Below are 18546 nucleotides of genomic sequence, written 5' to 3'. Positions count from 1 at the left end.
CAAACTGAAACACCCACTAGTTTAAAACAACTGATTGAACCCTGAAAAACTCATCTATGAGATTTAAAAAATCTACAAAATATAAAATTTTCTTTTGCTTAATTAGTGAATAGAAAGGGCCTTCCCCCCCTCAAAATTTTGCTACATCAAGGTCATCAGCAGTTGCTGATGCACCCTGAGAAAAAAGGCGCTGCAGGAGTGCTAGTAAAAGGTGGCCAGTTATATTGGCAACTTTGGCCAAGTACTATAGATATCAGGGAAATGTGTTAAAGAAAAGATATACACGTATGGTTACAGCCAAGACTTGCTTTGAAAAGAGTGACAAAATAAGATGACAAATAAGCCCCCCACTATTTTAGTAATCTTATAAACAAACAAATCCTCCTTGCAAATCTAGTCCTATTATTTATTCTAGTACTGCAAACGTTCTGAGACAGTAATGTGAAATAATTATTTGTTCTACTAGCATAATGGCTCTTTTACTGGATTTAACTTCTTTAGAACAACACAAATCTTTTTCCACAAAACAGGCAGAGAACAAAAGATCAAAAGCAACAGTAAGAAAATATTGACAAAATTAATCTGACAATTTTAGAGCGCAATGCAGGACTGGATCATAGTACTTGTTCTTACAGCAACACTGAAACAACTGCCTATATTTCAGAAAACACTGGTACTATTGGACTGCCAAATCTTTACAATGAAATCTTAAAATAAAATATGCCATTTCTTTACAGCTTCTGCTAAGTGATTCCCTCCACTGGTGGATATTTTTCCTCTCCTATGTCATAATCCTTTGCATTTATATTCCCCTTCTGAGTAGTTAAATGGCTTTTCTCAAAACATAGAACCAGTGTGATTTGCTATCACGCTGCCAAATCTGTTTCACACAGTCTGTCTGCCTCCGTGTGTGTGAGAGAGAGAGATATGGAGAGAGCGCACACCACACATCCTCATTAACTGGAGAGATGTATAATTAAACAAGAGGGGGCTAAAGCATACGTTAGCCTATTCTACTTTTCTATCTATTACCTTTTAAAAAGCTTTCATATGTCTTCTTCCTTGTTTCTGAAAGCTAACCATCCCTTCTTCCTTTCAGGAAGGCTGACATTTGACAGCTTAACATAGCTGACAGGGTTACCCAACAGCTCACCCTCCCTATTCTCAATCCAATTAGACCTCTAATCCTCCAGATGAAAGGCCCAACTACTCACGTTCCTCATGACAACGACAGCTATTGATTATTTGTCACTACAGCTAACACCTTCTCTGTGGAGGCCACTCTGACAGAAGCAAACCTACCAAATTAGACAGCACTTTATCTGCCCTGGAGGCCAAATGGCACAACAAGTAAAGGCTAATAAATGGTATAAAAATGAACAAATCATAACATTATGACAGGTTGATCGTTGCCAGCAGCTTCACAGCTCAAGCTTGATGCTCTGTTAGACCTGTTCCTTCCCTTTTCTCTTCCACTCGTGCTCCAACTTTGACTGAATTAAAGGCCAGAACAATTAAGGCATTTGACCAGCAAAGATAAGCTAGGATAGAAGTATCATCAAGGGACACAAATGTCAATAGCAGACTACCGTTTGTCAATAAAAACATTCCAGAGATGCAAATGCTCATGACTCTGCTCTCCACTAGGCTGTACTGACTCCCTTTGTACAGAGCTCTTCTCAAGCCCAGGCAGAAACTCTGGGAAAATTAACCCCAGAAAACCAAGCTTGAACTGCTCTTATCAGGCAAGGATCTGCATCATTACAAAAGGAACCCCAATACCAAGCTACACGATGGAGAAATGTTATGGTTGTGATTCCATGTAATATCTATGAAATTGTCCTTTCTTTTTAGTTTAGATATAAACCAGGACTACAGCATTTGAATTTATCATTATAAATTTTCTTCCATTATTTCTCAAGAAAAAGTCTGTTTCTAGGACAATATGCAGTATCTAGTAAAACAGACCTCCCAAGTCGCATCACTTTAAGGCAAACTGAAAAGCAGCAACAACATGGAATTTTACAGTGGCACTACCCAAAAACATTAACAGTGAGAGCAGAGACACTGTCCCTGAACTGAGGCTGTTTAATACAAGCAGCAGGAACAGAATGTAAAAAACAACCCCAACAAAATCAAACACCACAATCACATGAATGTTGTTAAGATTGTGGAATCACAAGAATAATATGAGTAAAAATACACAAGTTCTTGAAACAGTTAGAAGTAGTTAGCATTGCCTTGTCACAATAAATCAGCTGATTTCTCAACTATGCCAAAAATAATGTATTTTCTAGCAAGGCATTCCTACAGTTCTGAAATTACTTACTAATGATAAAATAGCATTACATCAAAATACATTAAAACTTAAATAAAAGCTTCTTTAGTTAAAGAAGATGTAAGACATGAATATCTGATACTCTACTTTGGGAAAATCTACAGTTTAACTGAGGAAAATTTCCTGTGTAACACCTAGTTTATACAGATATAGGAAACTACATGCAAGTACAACATACTGTTAAAAAAAAAATCTAAGCACTATAAAAAGATATATTCAGTAAAAAAAAAATTAGCAAATTGTGCAGTGTTTGTCCTCAGACTTTTAGCTTCTTAAGTTTACAAAACCTCTTGGGGATGAACATGTATTTATTAATCCTTTCAATCACATAGATGATTAAACTCTTAGAAAGATAGGCATTTCAGTACAGTATTATCAGAAAACATGTATGTTTAAATTAACAGTTTGGCAAACAGATCTCTTAAGATTACCACTGCCCAAAGAACTTACAGGACCATTTAGGTAAGTTGGGTCTCACAAAACTCAAGCAAACCATATCAGAGGAAAGTTGAAATTGTATATAATATTACTAGGAATAAATTTAAATTATTACCATCCTGCTCTAAAATGTATTCTAAATATAATAATAAATAATCACTGCAAAGAGGAGATAAATATTTTCAAATAATGCAGCGCACCATCTAGCAGATGTATTTTCATTTATAGTGATAAAACCCCATTCTTAATACAATTCTGTTCTTCCCAAAGTGAGACTAGTTCAAAACTCCTAATCTTGAGCCCCCACAGAAGCACCTGTGATAAAGGAGTCCTGCAGTGGCACATGTGGCCCAACCCTCTGCACCAGGAAGAACTGAGCAAACTCGTTCCAAACTCACTCCAACTCTTAACTCACACAAAGACATTTCTGCACCAGCAAGTCCACAGCGCTCTTGGGAGCTGTTCAGGTTTCCCAGCATTGAAAATCCCCTTAGTGTTTATATTGTAAACCTCCTCCTTACCCTAGGTTATACTCATTACTGCTTATTTAGCAGATTATCTTCCTTTTAACATACACCTTGTTTATAGAGGAATGGAATACATTCTCCCAATTTGGCTTTACCTAGTTCATTAAAAATATTCTCATTTCGACTTTTCTCAACTTCTGTTATTTTAAGAGCTTTTATTTTTTCTTTTTTAATCTTTAATGGTGGCTAAAAGCCCAATGTTATACTAGAGAACTAGCTGGTGCCAAGTAGTGAAAAAAAATATTCTTCTTAATGTTTAATCATATCAGTAAAATCTTTAAATGTCTTTATGTAAGTATTAGACTTATTAATCCAATGAGTTATCTCCCCTATTATTATTCCTGAGTTTTCTTCTGCAAGACTTATTTATAATATTTGATTTATGATAACTATTCCTGAAAAAAGTGAATCTTTCCCACCATTACAGGTGAGAATAAGAAATGATATTGCAGTATGTTTTCCAAGTTGTGTTTCAGGAGATGGGCCTCCCTGAGAATCATACCTCAACATCCTTTATACACAGCAAGAGCTAATCAATTCATCTTCACATACACATACAAATAGATCCTTGACGTATTTATTCTTTGTTCTACTTAGGTTTTCAAATCTTACAATTAAAATAAAGTCCCTCAAAATATGAATGCTACAATGATGGCTACTAGTCATCAACTGCCCCAGGCAACTGCAGATCACCAATTGAGCTGTATGTAAAAGAGATGGCACTATACTTAGTTCATCTTTTTCCACACAAATACACTCTGCTATGCTGTATTTGTCTAAATACTCTTGCAATAGTTCCTGCTGCAAAACTTCTTATTAAACCTCCCTCATCCACTTTCAGCTACTATTCTAAATTCAGGGAAAAAAAGTGTTTCAGAAGTAGATAGAAGCATTCTGTCTACAGCAGGCTATAGAGAAAACCTGTCAAATATTTATAGTTTTGCATTTTAGTGCCTCAACCAGCTTTATTTGTTTTGTTTCTCAATCCAATCCTACCTAAAGACAATAACAGACATTACAATTTTTGTTTAGCCATGCTATAATTCCTTTGATGCTCAAAATCGCTGCTGGGAAGCAGTTATATTCAGGGAGGTAGCCACAATTTGCAAGCAATATATTCAAACATGTTTTATTAGAGTAAGTAAGCTTAGTAACCAGTAGTTACTAAAACAATGTAAAAGTCACTTTTACATGTGCCAGAGCATATAGATATTGATATTATATTTATGAGTACAGTCAGTATAGAGACAGAGCCTGATCTTTAGCTATTCAGAAATTCTGATCTTGAACTTGAAGCCAAAAGAACTACTTTGGCATGTAAATTTTTACATAACCTTGTTTTAAAACATGATTTCATACTAACATAAAAGCACTGAGAAATAAGATTCAGATGCCTTAGTATTTGCTGTGAACCAAAATCTGACTTGCAGAACAGTATTCCCACAGTTTCACCTTCTGCAGCCATAAGAACTGGCTGGATTTTAATTCACAGTTTGACGGTAGAGACAGATGACTGCTGGATACTAGATGACTTTGGTGACTTAACGCTTAATGAGCAACGAACAATGTGCATGTTCTAGCTTTGTTACAAGGCATGACAAAAGTGTGTAAGCTGAAAATGTATTGCCTGAAAATAAGAGAATCACATTCGTCTTGCAAAGTAGTGAACAAATCAAGCTCTCCATGCAAACAAAACTGTGGTCAAGCTTTCTGTTTCAGTGATGCTACTCTGTAACATCTACTATAATTGACTTGGAAAGCCTTCCCTCTACTTCACATCTCTGATGAACTAAGCAATCAAGACCCAGAATTTCTGAAGTAAAAAAATATGTGTCAGTGTTGTGCTCATTCCCATAATATCTAATGGATGACCCCTGGAACTACAGACCATTCAGTCTCGCCTCTGTGCCTGGCAAAATCTTGGAGCAGATTCTCCTGGATGGCATGCTAAGGCACATGAAAAATAACAAAGTGCTTGGTGACAGCCAGCATGGCTTCACTAAGGGCAAATCCTACCTGACCAATTTGCTGGCCTTCTATGATGGGGCTATGGAACTGATGGACTGGGGCAGAGCAGTTGATGCTGTCTACCTGGAATTGTGCAAAGCATTCGACACTGTCCCACATGACATCCTTGTCTCTAAATTGGAGAGACATCAATTTAATAGGTGGACCACTCAGTGGATAAAGAACTGGCTGGATGGCCACACACAAAGAGTTCTGGTCAAGGGCTCAATATCCAGTTGAAGACTAGTAACGAGTGGTGTCCCTCAGGGATTGGCATTGGGACTGGCCTTGTTCAACATCTTTGTCGGTGACATGGACAGTGGGATTGAGTGAGCCCCCAGCAAGTTTGCCGATGACACCAAGCTGTGTGGTTCGGTCGATACACTGGCGAGAAGGAATTCCACCCAGAAGCACCTTGACACGCTTGTAAGGTGGGCTGATGCCATCCTTATGAAGTTTAACCAAGCCAAGTGCAAGGTCCTACACCTGGGTCGAGGCAATCCCAGGCACAGCTACAGGTTGGGCAGAGAAGAGATTCAGAGCAGCCCTGCAGAGAAGGACCTGGGGCTGTTGGTTGATGAGAAAATCAACATGAGCCAGCAGTGTGTGCTCACAACCCAGAAAGCCAACCGTATCCTGGGCTGCATCAAAAGGAGTGTGACCAGCAGGTGGAAGGAGGTGATCTTGCCCCTCTGCTCTGCACTTGTGAGACTTCACCTGGAGTATTGTGTACAGTTCTGATGTCCTCAACATAAAAAGGACATGGAACTGTTGGAACAAGTCCAGGGGAGGGCCACGAGGATGATCAGGGGATTGGAGCACCTCCCGTATGAAGACAGGCTGAAAAAGTTGGGGCTGTTCAGCCTGGAAAAGATAAGGCTGCATGGAGACCTCCTAGAAGCCTTCCAGTATCTGAAGGGGGGCTATAGGGATGCTGGGGAGGGACTCTTCATTAGGGACTGTAGTGATAGGACAAGGGGTAACGGGTACCTTTGCCAGCAACGTGGTGGGGAAAGAGGGAAAGCACCCAAGTGAAATAAGAGCAAATAAACTTGGCTTACCGTCTCCTATCTCTTCCTCAGAGCATCCCTGGTTGCAGGCTCACTGCTAGAGCCCAGACTGGCCACAGACTGGAACCAAAAGCCCTGTTCACCAGCCCACCTTGAACTAGCAGCTACCAGTCAGGGTAACGGAACACTGCTGGTAGCAGCGTGAAGGACGTGCAGGCGCAGCCGCAAAATGGGGGCATGGAGGAAGGGAAAACATGCCTTGGGTCCTTTTTGGGTCAGTAGCTGAAGTGAGCAGCTCAAGAGAGGACCCTTCAACACCGGAGCGGGGGGAGATCAGCGTCCAGAAGCCTCAACTCAGAGCGGCGAGAGCCACTGAGGTGAGCGTCGAGCGCTCGACAAGAGCCGGCAGCCCCGCGGCGGCGAGCAGGGATTCACAGGGGGCGGAGCCAGGAGGAGCGACACCAACCCTGATTGGTTACAAACCTGCCTCAGGGATCCCGAGCGGTCAGGGGGGGTCGAGGCCGTTTGTGCGGGCAGGCGAGCGCTCGCCTCAGGAGCAGGGCCCGGTCTGGGAGCGCTGCCCCGGCGGTAGCCAGCGTTGGCACCCAGACAGAGCCGATGAGAGGGGAGGCTGCAGTGCAGAGCTCGGGGTGTAGAGAGTGCCTGCAGGTCTGGTGAGGGGACGGTGCACAGTGGGCAGGGCTGCACTCGGCGCTCCCTGGTGCAGGTTCTCCTGCAGCAGGGGCTGAGCTGCGGGATGCTATTCATAGGCTGCGAGATGTCAGGGAAGCTGAGAGGAAGCAGGAATGCTTGCTCCTGGCCCAAACCGTGCAGGGGCCTCAAGCGTCCCCTGTAGCTCGTGGAGGAAAGAAGGAGGCCGCTCACCCAGCGAGCTGGGAAATAGTAACAAAAAAGAACGACAAAAAAAAGGAGGAAGAGGACAATTAAAAGCAAGGGGCTTCCTCCTAAATCTGTTACTGCTTTGCTGCCCCTTCAGGGGGCTGATGAGGAAACACACTCGCACCATCAACAGCCGGCTAGGGCACTGGGAAAGAAGATCTCTACTGGTGCTGCCAGGAAAAAGCCGCGGGTCATAGTAGTAGGGGACTCGGCTTTGAAAGGGACAGAAGCATTTGTGTGTTGGCCTGACATCAAAAGGACATGGGACTGTTGGAACAAGTCCAGAGGAGGCCACGAGGATGATCAGGGGACTGGAGCACCTCCTGTACGAAGACAGGCTGAGAAAGTTGGGGCTCTTCAGCCTGGAGAAGAGAAGCTGCGTGGAGACCTCCTAGCAGCCTTCCAGTATCTGAAGGGGGCCTACAGGGATGCTGGGGAGGGACTCTTCATTAGGGACTGTAGTGACAGGACAAGGGGTAATGGGTTAAAACTTAAACAGGGGAAGTTTAGACTGGATATAAGGAAGAAGTTCTTTCCTGTGAGGGTGATGAGGCACTGGAATGGGTTGCCCAAGGATGTTGTGAATACTTCATCCCTGGCAGTGTTCAAGGCCAGGCTGGAGAGAGCCTTGGGTGACATGGTTTAGTGTGAGGTGTCCCTGCCCATGGCAGGGGGGCTGGAACTTGATGATCTTAAGGTCCTTTCCAACCCTAATTATTCTATGATTCTATAATGTTGCTTGATTTCCCAGAACCTTTTCAGAACAATCATTTCTCTCTCTAGCTACATGTAAAAAAGGTTAACTAACACTGGTCTCCACAAGATGCTTCTATCTTGTAGTACTTTTTTGTGTATAAGCATGTTCCAAGCCACCTTGTACATTTCAGGGGAGAAACAGTGAAATTTAAGATGCTTTGGAGCTACAATGGACTGCTGAGTTTCACAAGAGGAGACCAATACTTCGATTTCAAGATCACCTCTTCATACTTGAATATTTTGCTCGCTGATCAAGCCAGGTTAATGCAGAGGCAAATGGAAGTATTCATGAAATCTAAGGAACAGTCTGAAGTAGAATTTGAGACATACAACATCCTGAAAGCCACAGCTGCTTTCATCACACACAAAACAACCTGCAAAAGGTCTCCCTTGTCCCTCCTCAAATCAAATGGAAAGCTGCTAAATTCTTATCTGAGGTTTTAAGAATATTTTTCATTATGTCAGAGTTCATTTAGGAAGTTCAGCCCTGCAAAGTCTCTGGATGCTTTATTATTCTTCTTCAGCAGTAACAGCACAACTTTCTAGGAGGCTAGATTGTAAATCAGATCTCTATAACAATGTGAGTTTTGTCTTCCTCAACTTTTCCTGCACTTATTTTTAACCATTCCAGTAAGACTTACAGCATAGATCAGCAGTAGTATCAGCACAACCAGTACTGAAAAGCATTTGGGAGCATGAGGATTTCTACTAAATGGGAAGAAAATGAATTGCTATTTTGTAGAGTTCATTTTCTGTTAACACAGTGAGCAGCTCCGCAGTTGTGAGAAGGGGTCAGGGAAAGGCCATAAGTAGGAACAACCCCTTGGTAGCTAGATCAGTTTATCTGTATGTGTAATGTAATACGCCTACAAATCACATATGAGAAACTGTGCCTTCTGCCCTTGAGCATCTTCAGGCTGCATTCACTAGAGAGAATCCTTTGTTCAGGAAAGTAAACAAAACATTTGTATCACAGTTGTTGCCTGTGGCTCAATTAAATAGAGAGGAAACGATAGTCCTGGGTATAAAAAAAAAAAAAAATCACCTTTTCTGGCTGGGCAGCCAGCATTCCTGTTTCCTACCTTGGTTTGTTCAGATTTTTCACATTGAGTCAAATTGTATGTTCACATGAAAGTATGACAGAATGAACGTAAAGTTCATTCACACTTCATGAACCTATAGGCACAGAATTATTATTACTCAGTATGAGCTCTCACATAAGGGGAAACGTCACAAAAGGTTAGCAGCCCAGGGAATAAAGAACAGCAGTTCTCACAGTCTCTGAAAGGCTCCATGATTTATTTTCATTATGTAGACTGAGAAACAAAGTTAGAAGCACAAGCATATTTGCTCTTTCATTTGCTCAGTTCAAACAATGCCTTATGAATGATTTGAGAGACTATAGCTCCAGGAACTACATCCTGAAAAAAGTACTGAGGGAAAAACTGTATAAGCTTGCTCCCAGGCAAGTTTTAGTCAGGAGCGTTTAATACAAACATCTTTTACTAGGACAAAAAGGGGAAAATAACATTCTGGTTTTGGGACTGTTGGACTACCTTAATTGTACTCATTAGGTAAGACTTGGGAACAAGCTTTCATAAGTGAACTTAAAGACTACCTTCTGTTTCTAATATTTTGCCATGTCTTATGCTTTCCAGAGATTGTCTTTTCTTACCTCTTTCTTTACACTTATGTTTACTGGTGAGTATACAGGAAAAAACATTTTAAAACAAAAATTACAATTACAATTACAAAAATATTACAATTAAAGATTGTTAAAATATACCCATCTACTTTCCACAGAATCCCTAACTGCATCCTGGATGTGCTGTTATTTATCAAGAACTGTGTCAGCAAAGAATTAATATAAGCACAGAATATTTAATGCTTCCCCCTGGGGAATATTAATCTTCCTAAAGCCAAAAATAATATTCTCCTGATCGTTGAGCAACCTGATAGATTATTTTAAGTGTATATTATTAGCATCCAACAACAAAAATATTGAATTTTTTCTTCTGTCCCTATTAACACAAGAGGCTATGCTCAGGGTATTCATAGAGACTGTTACTTCCCCAGAGGAAAAAGACTGCTAGTAAGTGAGCATCCTCTGTGAGAAACTCCGAAAGAGGCAGGCCTATATTTTTCCTTATATAAAACTGGAATGACTTAATTAAAAAAAAAAAACAAAACCCATATACATATATAACCCATATTACCAACCCATATACAGGTAATTTGGGTATGTAGAAACATATCTGTTCATAAGTATGATATGTGGGTGTTTAAGCAAGTTGCAGCTTAAGGCTAGAAGCAATTGCTACCAGAATGCTTACAAGTGAAAATGTCTGTAGTTAAACTGCAATCCCAGTATTTCTATCTGTCTCCACAGCATGGTCATTTCACAATAATTTAAGTTTTACCAACTTACATGATCCGTATACACACAGGAATATGATTCTGCAGTGTGAAGTCACTGGCAAATTATGTTAATGATTTTACTTCTGTTGCAATCAGTCACTGTTTCAGTTCCCAGTGAATTATATCTGTGTTCATGGAGTCACAACTTGCCTCTGAAACTCTTATGGCAACATTTACAGGTGCATTCCTGAAGTAATTTATATCATTTTCTGGTGGGTTTGGGCTTTTGCAGTCTTCTTGTTTAACTGTTTAAATTTTTCTGAAGTTAATGGCTTGACCTGATGATCAGAAGGCTGGAGCACCTCTCATTATGAAGGCTGACAGAGTTTTGGGCTTGTTCAGCCTGGAGAAGGCTCCAGGGAGACCTTATAGCAGCCTTCCAGTACCTAAAGGGGGCCTATAAGAACCCTGGAGAGGAACTTTTCATAAGAACATGTAGTGACATGACAAGGGGAAATGGTTTTAAGCTGATAGAGGGGAGATTTAGATTACACATTAGGAAGAAATTCTTTATTGTGGGGGTGGTGGAACACTGGCACAGCTTGCCCAGAGACGTTGTGGATGCCCCATCCATGGAAGCGTTCATGACCAGGCTGGATGGGGTCTAATTGAAGGTGTCCCTGCCCATGGCAGGGAGTTGAAACTGGATGGTGTTTAAGATCTCTTCCAAACCAAACCAGTCTATGATTCTGTGACCTCTCCTTTTTTAAGGAGTGTACACCGTTTCAAAATTTCTTGGGAGACCTTTCCATTTAACGAGAGAGACCAAAACATTCTGCCTTTAATAGTGGAACAGAAGATAAACCCGAGAAGAAAAAAAATAACTTCTACATGGCCTTCTGCCTACAATGACTGAAACATCTCCCTGTCTTCCTGTGTCATGCAAGGGGAGGGGGTATAGAATTTTGGGTTTTAAGATTTTATTTCTCATTATCCTACACTGATTTGATTGGAGGCAAGTTAAACTATTTCCCCAAGGCAAGTTTGTTTTTTTCATGGTGGTAACTGGTGAGCGATCTCTCTCCTTATCTTGACCAACAAGCTTTTTGTCCTATTTTCTCTCCCTATCAAGCTGAGGAAGGGAGAGATAGAGGAGCTTTGGTGGGCACCTGCATCCAGACAGGGGCAAACCACATCATACTTGTTGTGAATGCAACAAGTTCATACAACAGCTGAGCACTTGTAATGTAATTACCTTTTGAGCAGCAAGATGGAGAGCGGTTCTTCTGCTACGATCAGCTCTATTAACATCAGCTCCAGCCTTCAGCAGTGCCTCTGCACAGTCCAGCCTGTCAGCCAATACACAGTACATAAGCGGAGTTCTTCCAAACTGGTCTTCTTTATCTTTCAGCTCAGAGTTGCCTTTAAAAAAACAAAATCACATAAACCAGTTAAGTCTATGAGTATTTAACTAAAAGTAATACTTTTTTATTAAAAAGGTATCTTATTATAAATTAAAAGGTGTTGTGTACCATACCTGTCTACCTTACACAGGTAAGGTGATCAAAATAATGAAGTATAAGATAAAGTTACTACTTTTCAACCAGTTTTTACTGACTTTCACAGGACATTTCCAAATATATTTACAGAAAAAAAGTACATTCAGAAAACATGAGTTCCACAAATATTAGCACCAGTAACATTCTGCAGTGGCATAATTTATGTAATTTTAAAATAGTTATACAGATCACGGCTGCAAAGAATACTTTAAAAACCAGCAACAGCACATTACCAAAGAGTCCTTCTGAAACCTGTAAATACTGTAACTAAAACAAGCTTCGAAGCCTACTCACAGCAATGTTTGCTTAAAAAGCATAAACATGTCAATATTACATCAATACCATTATTTACTTCATAGTGCCTTGCAGTATGGAAACTACTGCAATACTTTCAGCTTTCTTGAATTGGTAAGGTTAGTAATGCAGCAATTAAGCTAAATAAGAAGTCTGAGGTCCTATTAAAAAAAATCAAAACATTGTATTCCTATTCACAGTCAAAAAAACTCCAAACAAAGCAGTATGCACCCTTCATTACAAAGTTTCTTATTTCTGTTATGTTACCACATAGAAACTAGCACCTACAAATTCATGGGCATCCACTGACTACACATCACGACTAAATCTATCTCCCATGTAGCAGTGTTGTCTGCAATTACTCAAGAAACATTGAATTTTAACAGGTAAGGTTTTTTTTGAGTTGTTTTGGTTTTTTTTTGTGGTTTTGTTTGTTTTTTTTTAATATTCCCCTGTCTGCATGTTTGTTGTTGCTTCAAAAGATCTCCAGCAGAAGCATGCTTCTCCTTTACAAACACAATCTTCACTCTCCCCCAGCATATAGCATAGTTATCTAAATATCTAGTAATCTTATTCTTTACTATAAGTCCTATTGATTCACCCAGCAGAAGAGTCAAGCAGATTAAATGTGAATCAAGGGGAATATCAAGAACCAAAGTTCATTCCCTACCAACCAAGTCTCTCACAAAAAACACTGTATATCAGGACACTGCGAGTTAGAGCAAGCATTTGCTTGCTCACTCCATCTCAGAGCTCCTTTAAAACTGTTGAATGAACAGCACATTGTTTTCATGATTCATTCTGCAACACCTTCCCTTACTTAGAAATTATGGTTTGCATTGAGAAAAAGCTTTCTGCTCTTGGGGGGGGGGGGGGGGGGGGGGGGGGGGGGGGGGGATTGTTGATGTTTAAGCTTGATTTATATGGCCATTTCTTTTTCTTAATCTTATTTGTATTCGAGATTTGTTTTCTCCTTTGGTTTTTAGATGTGTATCAATACCCCCACTTACATGGCTTCCACAGATATCAGAATAGGAAGCATACAGAAACAAACATTGTCCACACTGACACTTTCCCCTCCACAAATCTTACATTCTCATCATATGATCAACAGCATCATTTAAAACATGACATCCTAGTTTTACTAATTTTTTTAAGACTTCCATGTATGTAGAAAAACATGTATGCTTGTTTTGGATTTATATGCAACTTCAACTTGTATGACAAGTTGTAATATTTACTAAGTGCATTAAAAAGCAGTATATAGAAAATTGTAACTTTTTAAATTATTTGCATGGCCATTAGGTAATAATTCAAAATGCAACTTAAGAGTTGAACAAGGGAGTATGATTTTTTTTTATTTTCCTAACTTGTAAAAACGTTTGCTAGACTTTCAGAATATTAAAATTTCAATGCAAACTGGATGCAGTTTCAAGATTAGTCTTTCTTCTACTATTAGAAAAAGTAGTTAAAGGGTTATATATAGTGAAGCCATCAATGTTTTACATTTCAACCTAACAATAAATGCTTTGTTCTAAAACAATGTGATACAGTACCACACAACTCATGCAATGCAAACAATTAGCACACTTTTGTCAGAGCACTGGTTATACAATAAGCACTTTACATATATCTTACTCTATGGTATTTAACCCATAGGCTGTACAGAAAGTCCTGTAATTAAGCATCAGCACTGGTTATCATTCAGAGATACTTTGTTCCAAAGCCCTCTTTCTCTATATAAATTTTCTATTTACCTTTGATTCTGTCTATTTCTGCTCTTATTAGCACAGGATGTCAGAAGTAACACAGTACCCAGAACACACTGTATTATTTGAAACACCTGCTCCTTTAAAATCACAGGCTTTTGGGCAGCAGATTGCATATGCATCCATACTCATGAATTATATGCAAATACAATGTATATGTTTGTCTAAAATCACACAGGCTCCATCCAGCTACAGATGGGAAACGGAACAATCACCAAACACGAGCACCAAACAGATTAGAGGGGCTGCTCTAAGAGACTGTTTAACCAGCCTCTATACCCCTCTCCTACATTAATATCTGAATAGGGAAAACTCAAAGAGGAAGTAACAACAGATTTAGAGGTAGAAGGCCCTCCCTGAAAGAATGAGAAAGTGGGACTTTATGTTACTGCATATATCTCTAGATACGTAATCAAGATGCAGAGCTTGGACTTGTGCTAGAATAACACACACATAAAGCTGAAGTACTGTCCTGAATTCGACATAAAGCTGAATGAAGTACTATCCTGAATTTGATGATGCTGCTAAGTGCAGTCATGAAGTTCAGTGAGTAACACCAATTGCTCAATTTACTTCTGGCATGAAGTCCTACTTTCAACAGTGCCTGGTAAACAGCTAAAAATATTACTCTGATGCATTCTTCTTCTGCTAGGCAATAATTTATTTGGTCCTGCTCTGGCAAAAGTAAAGTCTGTCTCATATCCTGTCAAAACTTGACAAAGCAGAAAAGCCAAATGCTGTTATTATAGCAAAGGCTGCAAGGATTATGCAGTTTTCTTTCTCAGGTAAAAATAACATGCAGCATTTTCATATTGTTGCTGCATGATACCACTAAAAGAATAGTGATCTCCTTACCTGGTTCTAATGGCTGTTTTGTGGTGTATTTGACAAGATATACCAGTACACATAAGTATTTGTTCCTTTGTGTTTTCAAAATACATCTTTTGGCTGTGAAATTAACAAATACACACTACACAGTGATGAGACTTCATTAACCATAATAAATGATCTGTAAAATAAGTTTATACAAAAGCAATTCCAAACCCAAGGATTTGCAGGCAAAATATTTCAGCCCAAAGCACTTCTCCAGAAATTCCCTGAAACAGGAGTCCTGAACAACTCTTCTGGTTGTCATCACTTACCAACTCTCCATTTTATTCCATGAAGAAGCACCAATCAAAAGCAATGGGTAATAAAAAGTAAGAAAAATCAGCCATATTTTCAGGACTACGTTTATTCTAGAAATACATAATCAAAAAATGAAAACATATTTTAAAGATGTATCATGGCTAACCCATGCAGCTGCTCACTTTCTCTCTCTGCTGCACCAGTGTGATGGGGAGGAGAACTGGAAAAGGGTAAAACCCACAGCACTGCACCAGCTACTAGGAAGAAAATCAACTCTATCCCACTCAAAACCAAGACAAGATCAGAGCAGGAAGTCAAAACCAAAATGCTTCAGTTCTGAAGGAATCCAAACACATGTATAATAAAAACATTTACCTGCTATTAGCTTTTGGAGGGCATTCTTATCTCCATTAACAGCAGCAGCATGCACTTCAGATGCTAATGAGGAACCACTGAAGAGGCAGTTTGCTGAAATATTCATACTCTTTCAAGGTGTTACCATAGGTCAGATCTGCACCACCATTTTTTATAGGAATTCAGTCCTAAAAAAAAAACAAAACAGCAAAATAGAATACTTTTTTTCTGTATGTGTGACTTTTAATTGCCCTTTTTCGGGGACTTTTGACAGTTCTGTTCCAACCCCTTTGGGACAGAAAGAAAACTCCACTGGTTATTCAAGATGTGGGTAAAACATGGATTTATACAGTGGTATAATGGCATTCTCATTTCTTTCCTAAATCATGTCTACCCCTGAAGTTGCCTTCCTAGCCTGTTCTGAAACAGAACCGCTACCTTTGCTGAGCTGCCTCACGATCTTCATAATGATCATCAGCTCAGGGCCACACACTAATTTAGAAATGAAAAAGGCCTGCACACCTGAAAACTTGTTCATTTTCTCCAAAAGTATCAAATACTTAAAACTTCAACTTTCAACTCTCCTTATACTTCATATTTGGAATGGAAAACAATCTGAGGTAAGCAAACAATAATTGCATACACCAGGTAAAAAAAACAAAACAAAAAACAGGTGGTATCACTGAGGCTGTGTACTTAATTCTGGGGATGTTTCACCTAGTCTTCTGTTCAATGTTAATTTAAATATACTCTTTTTGTCGTATCCCACATTTATATCATGGCACATTTGGAAATCAGCAAGAGGAAGCTATTTTGCTTCAATTGCTATTGTCAACCATCTTTGCTTTATCTGTTCTATAAATCTCATATATCACTACAGCCATCTGTTGTTATTAAGATAACTGCAGATGCAGTTATATCAACGTTGGGGGAAAATGTTTTTAAAATACCAAAAAGAATTCACTTTTATGTAAAAGAAAGTGTAAATTTCTACAGCAGATATTTAAGCATCAAGTAATAAAAGCAAAGGCCTTTACCTGCAAACAATAATAACAAAAAAATCAAATACAATTTAATACTTTAATATAGTTGTAGACTCTTCTTCATAAGTTCCAAACTTCCTTACAGAGCTGATAAGAAAATCAATCAGGACACTTCATGGTTAATCTAATCACTCACTCAAAGAACATCTGCACAATCATGGTATCAGTCCATATCATGGAATAAACAAAAATATGGAATACACACATCCCTGGAATAAACACAAATAGAGAACCATGTGGCTGTGCAAACCTGCTCAACACCACATCAATATACTGCATTCACTCTGCATGGAACACTCAGGTATAACTCAGACACTGGCTAAAGTATACCACATGGTAACAGTGGACAAAGCTTTTAACACACTCGTGTCTAAATAACTGCCTTTTCATCTTGTCCTCAGACAGCCAAGAGCACCCTGTGCCACTTTTTCCAACGTTTAAATACATCACTGAACACTCCTTCTCTGAACTCTGTCCAGTTAAGCTTTCATGAGCCATGAAAGCAGGTCCACTGTGTTTTAAGAAATATACCTTACCTTCCAACCTCTCTCCCCTACACAAACTAGTAACGGTGTGACTAGAAAGGCATGAGATGCTAGTTGCTTTAAGTAAAAAAACTAGAACTCCTCACTACTGGAACGTTTCCTTGCTTGTGTTCACAGATCTCCCTTTGCTGTCTCTGAGTTACTTCAGAACCAGGAGTAACTATGGTATTGCCTAACTTTATCACGCCTCAGAGAACACGTGTTATGGAAACATGCAGTGGCTCACTACATTTTCACAAAGCAAGCAATTTCCCTAAACCGAACTTTTGTTCCAGACACCCCTATAACATTATTTCTGAAATTATCCGAGTCCCCCAACAAACAACTTGCCAACACCAAGCATGTATGGCATCTCTACCTGTCTGAAGTGACCAGTTATTAGAGCACAACAGATAGTTGATTCTACACCAGCACTGGTGTACTCCATGCTTGCACAAAAGCATGAGGACAAGCTCCTCACATAACTTTATGAAAGTATTTTCTCCTCTTTAATCATTTAATCTTTAATCTCCTCTGGAATCATTTCTGGTCATCTGAAACCTATGGAACAATGCGATCGTACCCCACCACTCTCCTCCTCTTCATGAGCCTAAGAATAGTATGAAAACTATGACGTTCAACGTCTCTTGGAAGCCACAAATGCCTCCATCCTTAGTGAGTTTGGTGAACCTCTCTATGTTTCAGAAAAGCGATCGAACATTTTTTGACACACTTGTTTTACCACACAAGTATGCGATCCTTCCCATAATCTGAAGTGTGTCATTAATGGATTCATGGCTTTGTTGACTTCCAGAAGCAGAGAACAGAAAGGAGTTCAAAGAGCTAATGTGACAAGAGGTTAACAACATTTCCATTCTTAGAGCCACATAAGGCATGGTGCCATCATACACCATGACAAATTACAGAACAGCTCAACGTGACTTGGTGCTTGAGAAAGCCAAAGAAATGCCAGTGCAGACGTGACAATGGAGGATGGACAGAGCTTACGCAAGCCCAGCAAGTCCAAAGACACTTTAAAACTTAAAGCATGAATGTTTTCATCTCAGCGTAACAGCCCTTCAAACATTCCAAGTGTTACCTATAATCATTGTTTTCTTTTAAGGAGAATAAAGAATATCCACATCATTCAAAACACTTGCATCATTCTCTGCTTCCCAAGTATCCTCTGCTACTCCAACAAAACTGCCTTTTTGACTTTTTTGGATGCATAACTGAGATGTTTCATTGAAAGCTAAACTTTTTCTCCCAACCTAGCAGTATAGTTTATGACTTCTGTTACCTCCTCTACATTATACTGCATAAAAGCAGATGAGGCATTTCTAATTCAGGCAAATCTGGAGAAACCAAAAGGGGCAACATGAAACTGAGTGTCAGTTACAAGGAGTCACAGTTCTTCCCCCTACTTAACCATTAAATTTTTTCTGCTTAGTTACTCCTACAGCCATAGAAATTTGCCTCCTACATAAAGGAAACTACAATACTCAACTGCAATAAGAACAAGGGTAAAAAAAAAAAAAGAG

At 39.5% G+C, this 18546-nt stretch overlaps 1 protein-coding gene across 2 annotated transcripts in view; it reads right to left on the bottom strand.

Moving 5' to 3' along the window:
* The window catches only part of INVS (inversin), an 85120-nt gene that overhangs the window by 64322 nt on the left and 2252 nt on the right, over window positions 1–18546 (bottom strand). Inside the window, exons 2-3 of one of the 2 annotated variants that reach the window (XM_057423048.1) lie at window positions 15460–15626; window positions 11590–11756 (exon numbers count right to left, since the gene is read on the bottom strand). In XM_057423048.1, coding sequence (XP_057279031.1) covers window positions 11590–11756; window positions 15460–15565 — 273 coding nt within the window. In that variant the 5' untranslated portion in view covers window positions 15566–15626. Of the gene's footprint in view, window positions 1–11589; window positions 11757–15459; window positions 15627–18546 lie in introns of those variants that run through there. The other variant, XM_057423049.1, reaches the window with a different exon arrangement.

The sequence above is a fragment of the Pezoporus wallicus genome, unplaced genomic scaffold (assembly GCF_028554395.1).
Source record: "Pezoporus wallicus isolate ANWC-B61680 ecotype Strahan unplaced genomic scaffold, APGP_CSIRO_Pwel_v1 contig_749, whole genome shotgun sequence".
Lineage (NCBI taxonomy): Eukaryota > Metazoa > Chordata > Aves > Psittaciformes > Psittacidae > Pezoporus > Pezoporus wallicus.
Note: the sequence above shows the minus strand (reverse complement) of the source record. Positions and strands in the feature narration are given on the sequence as shown.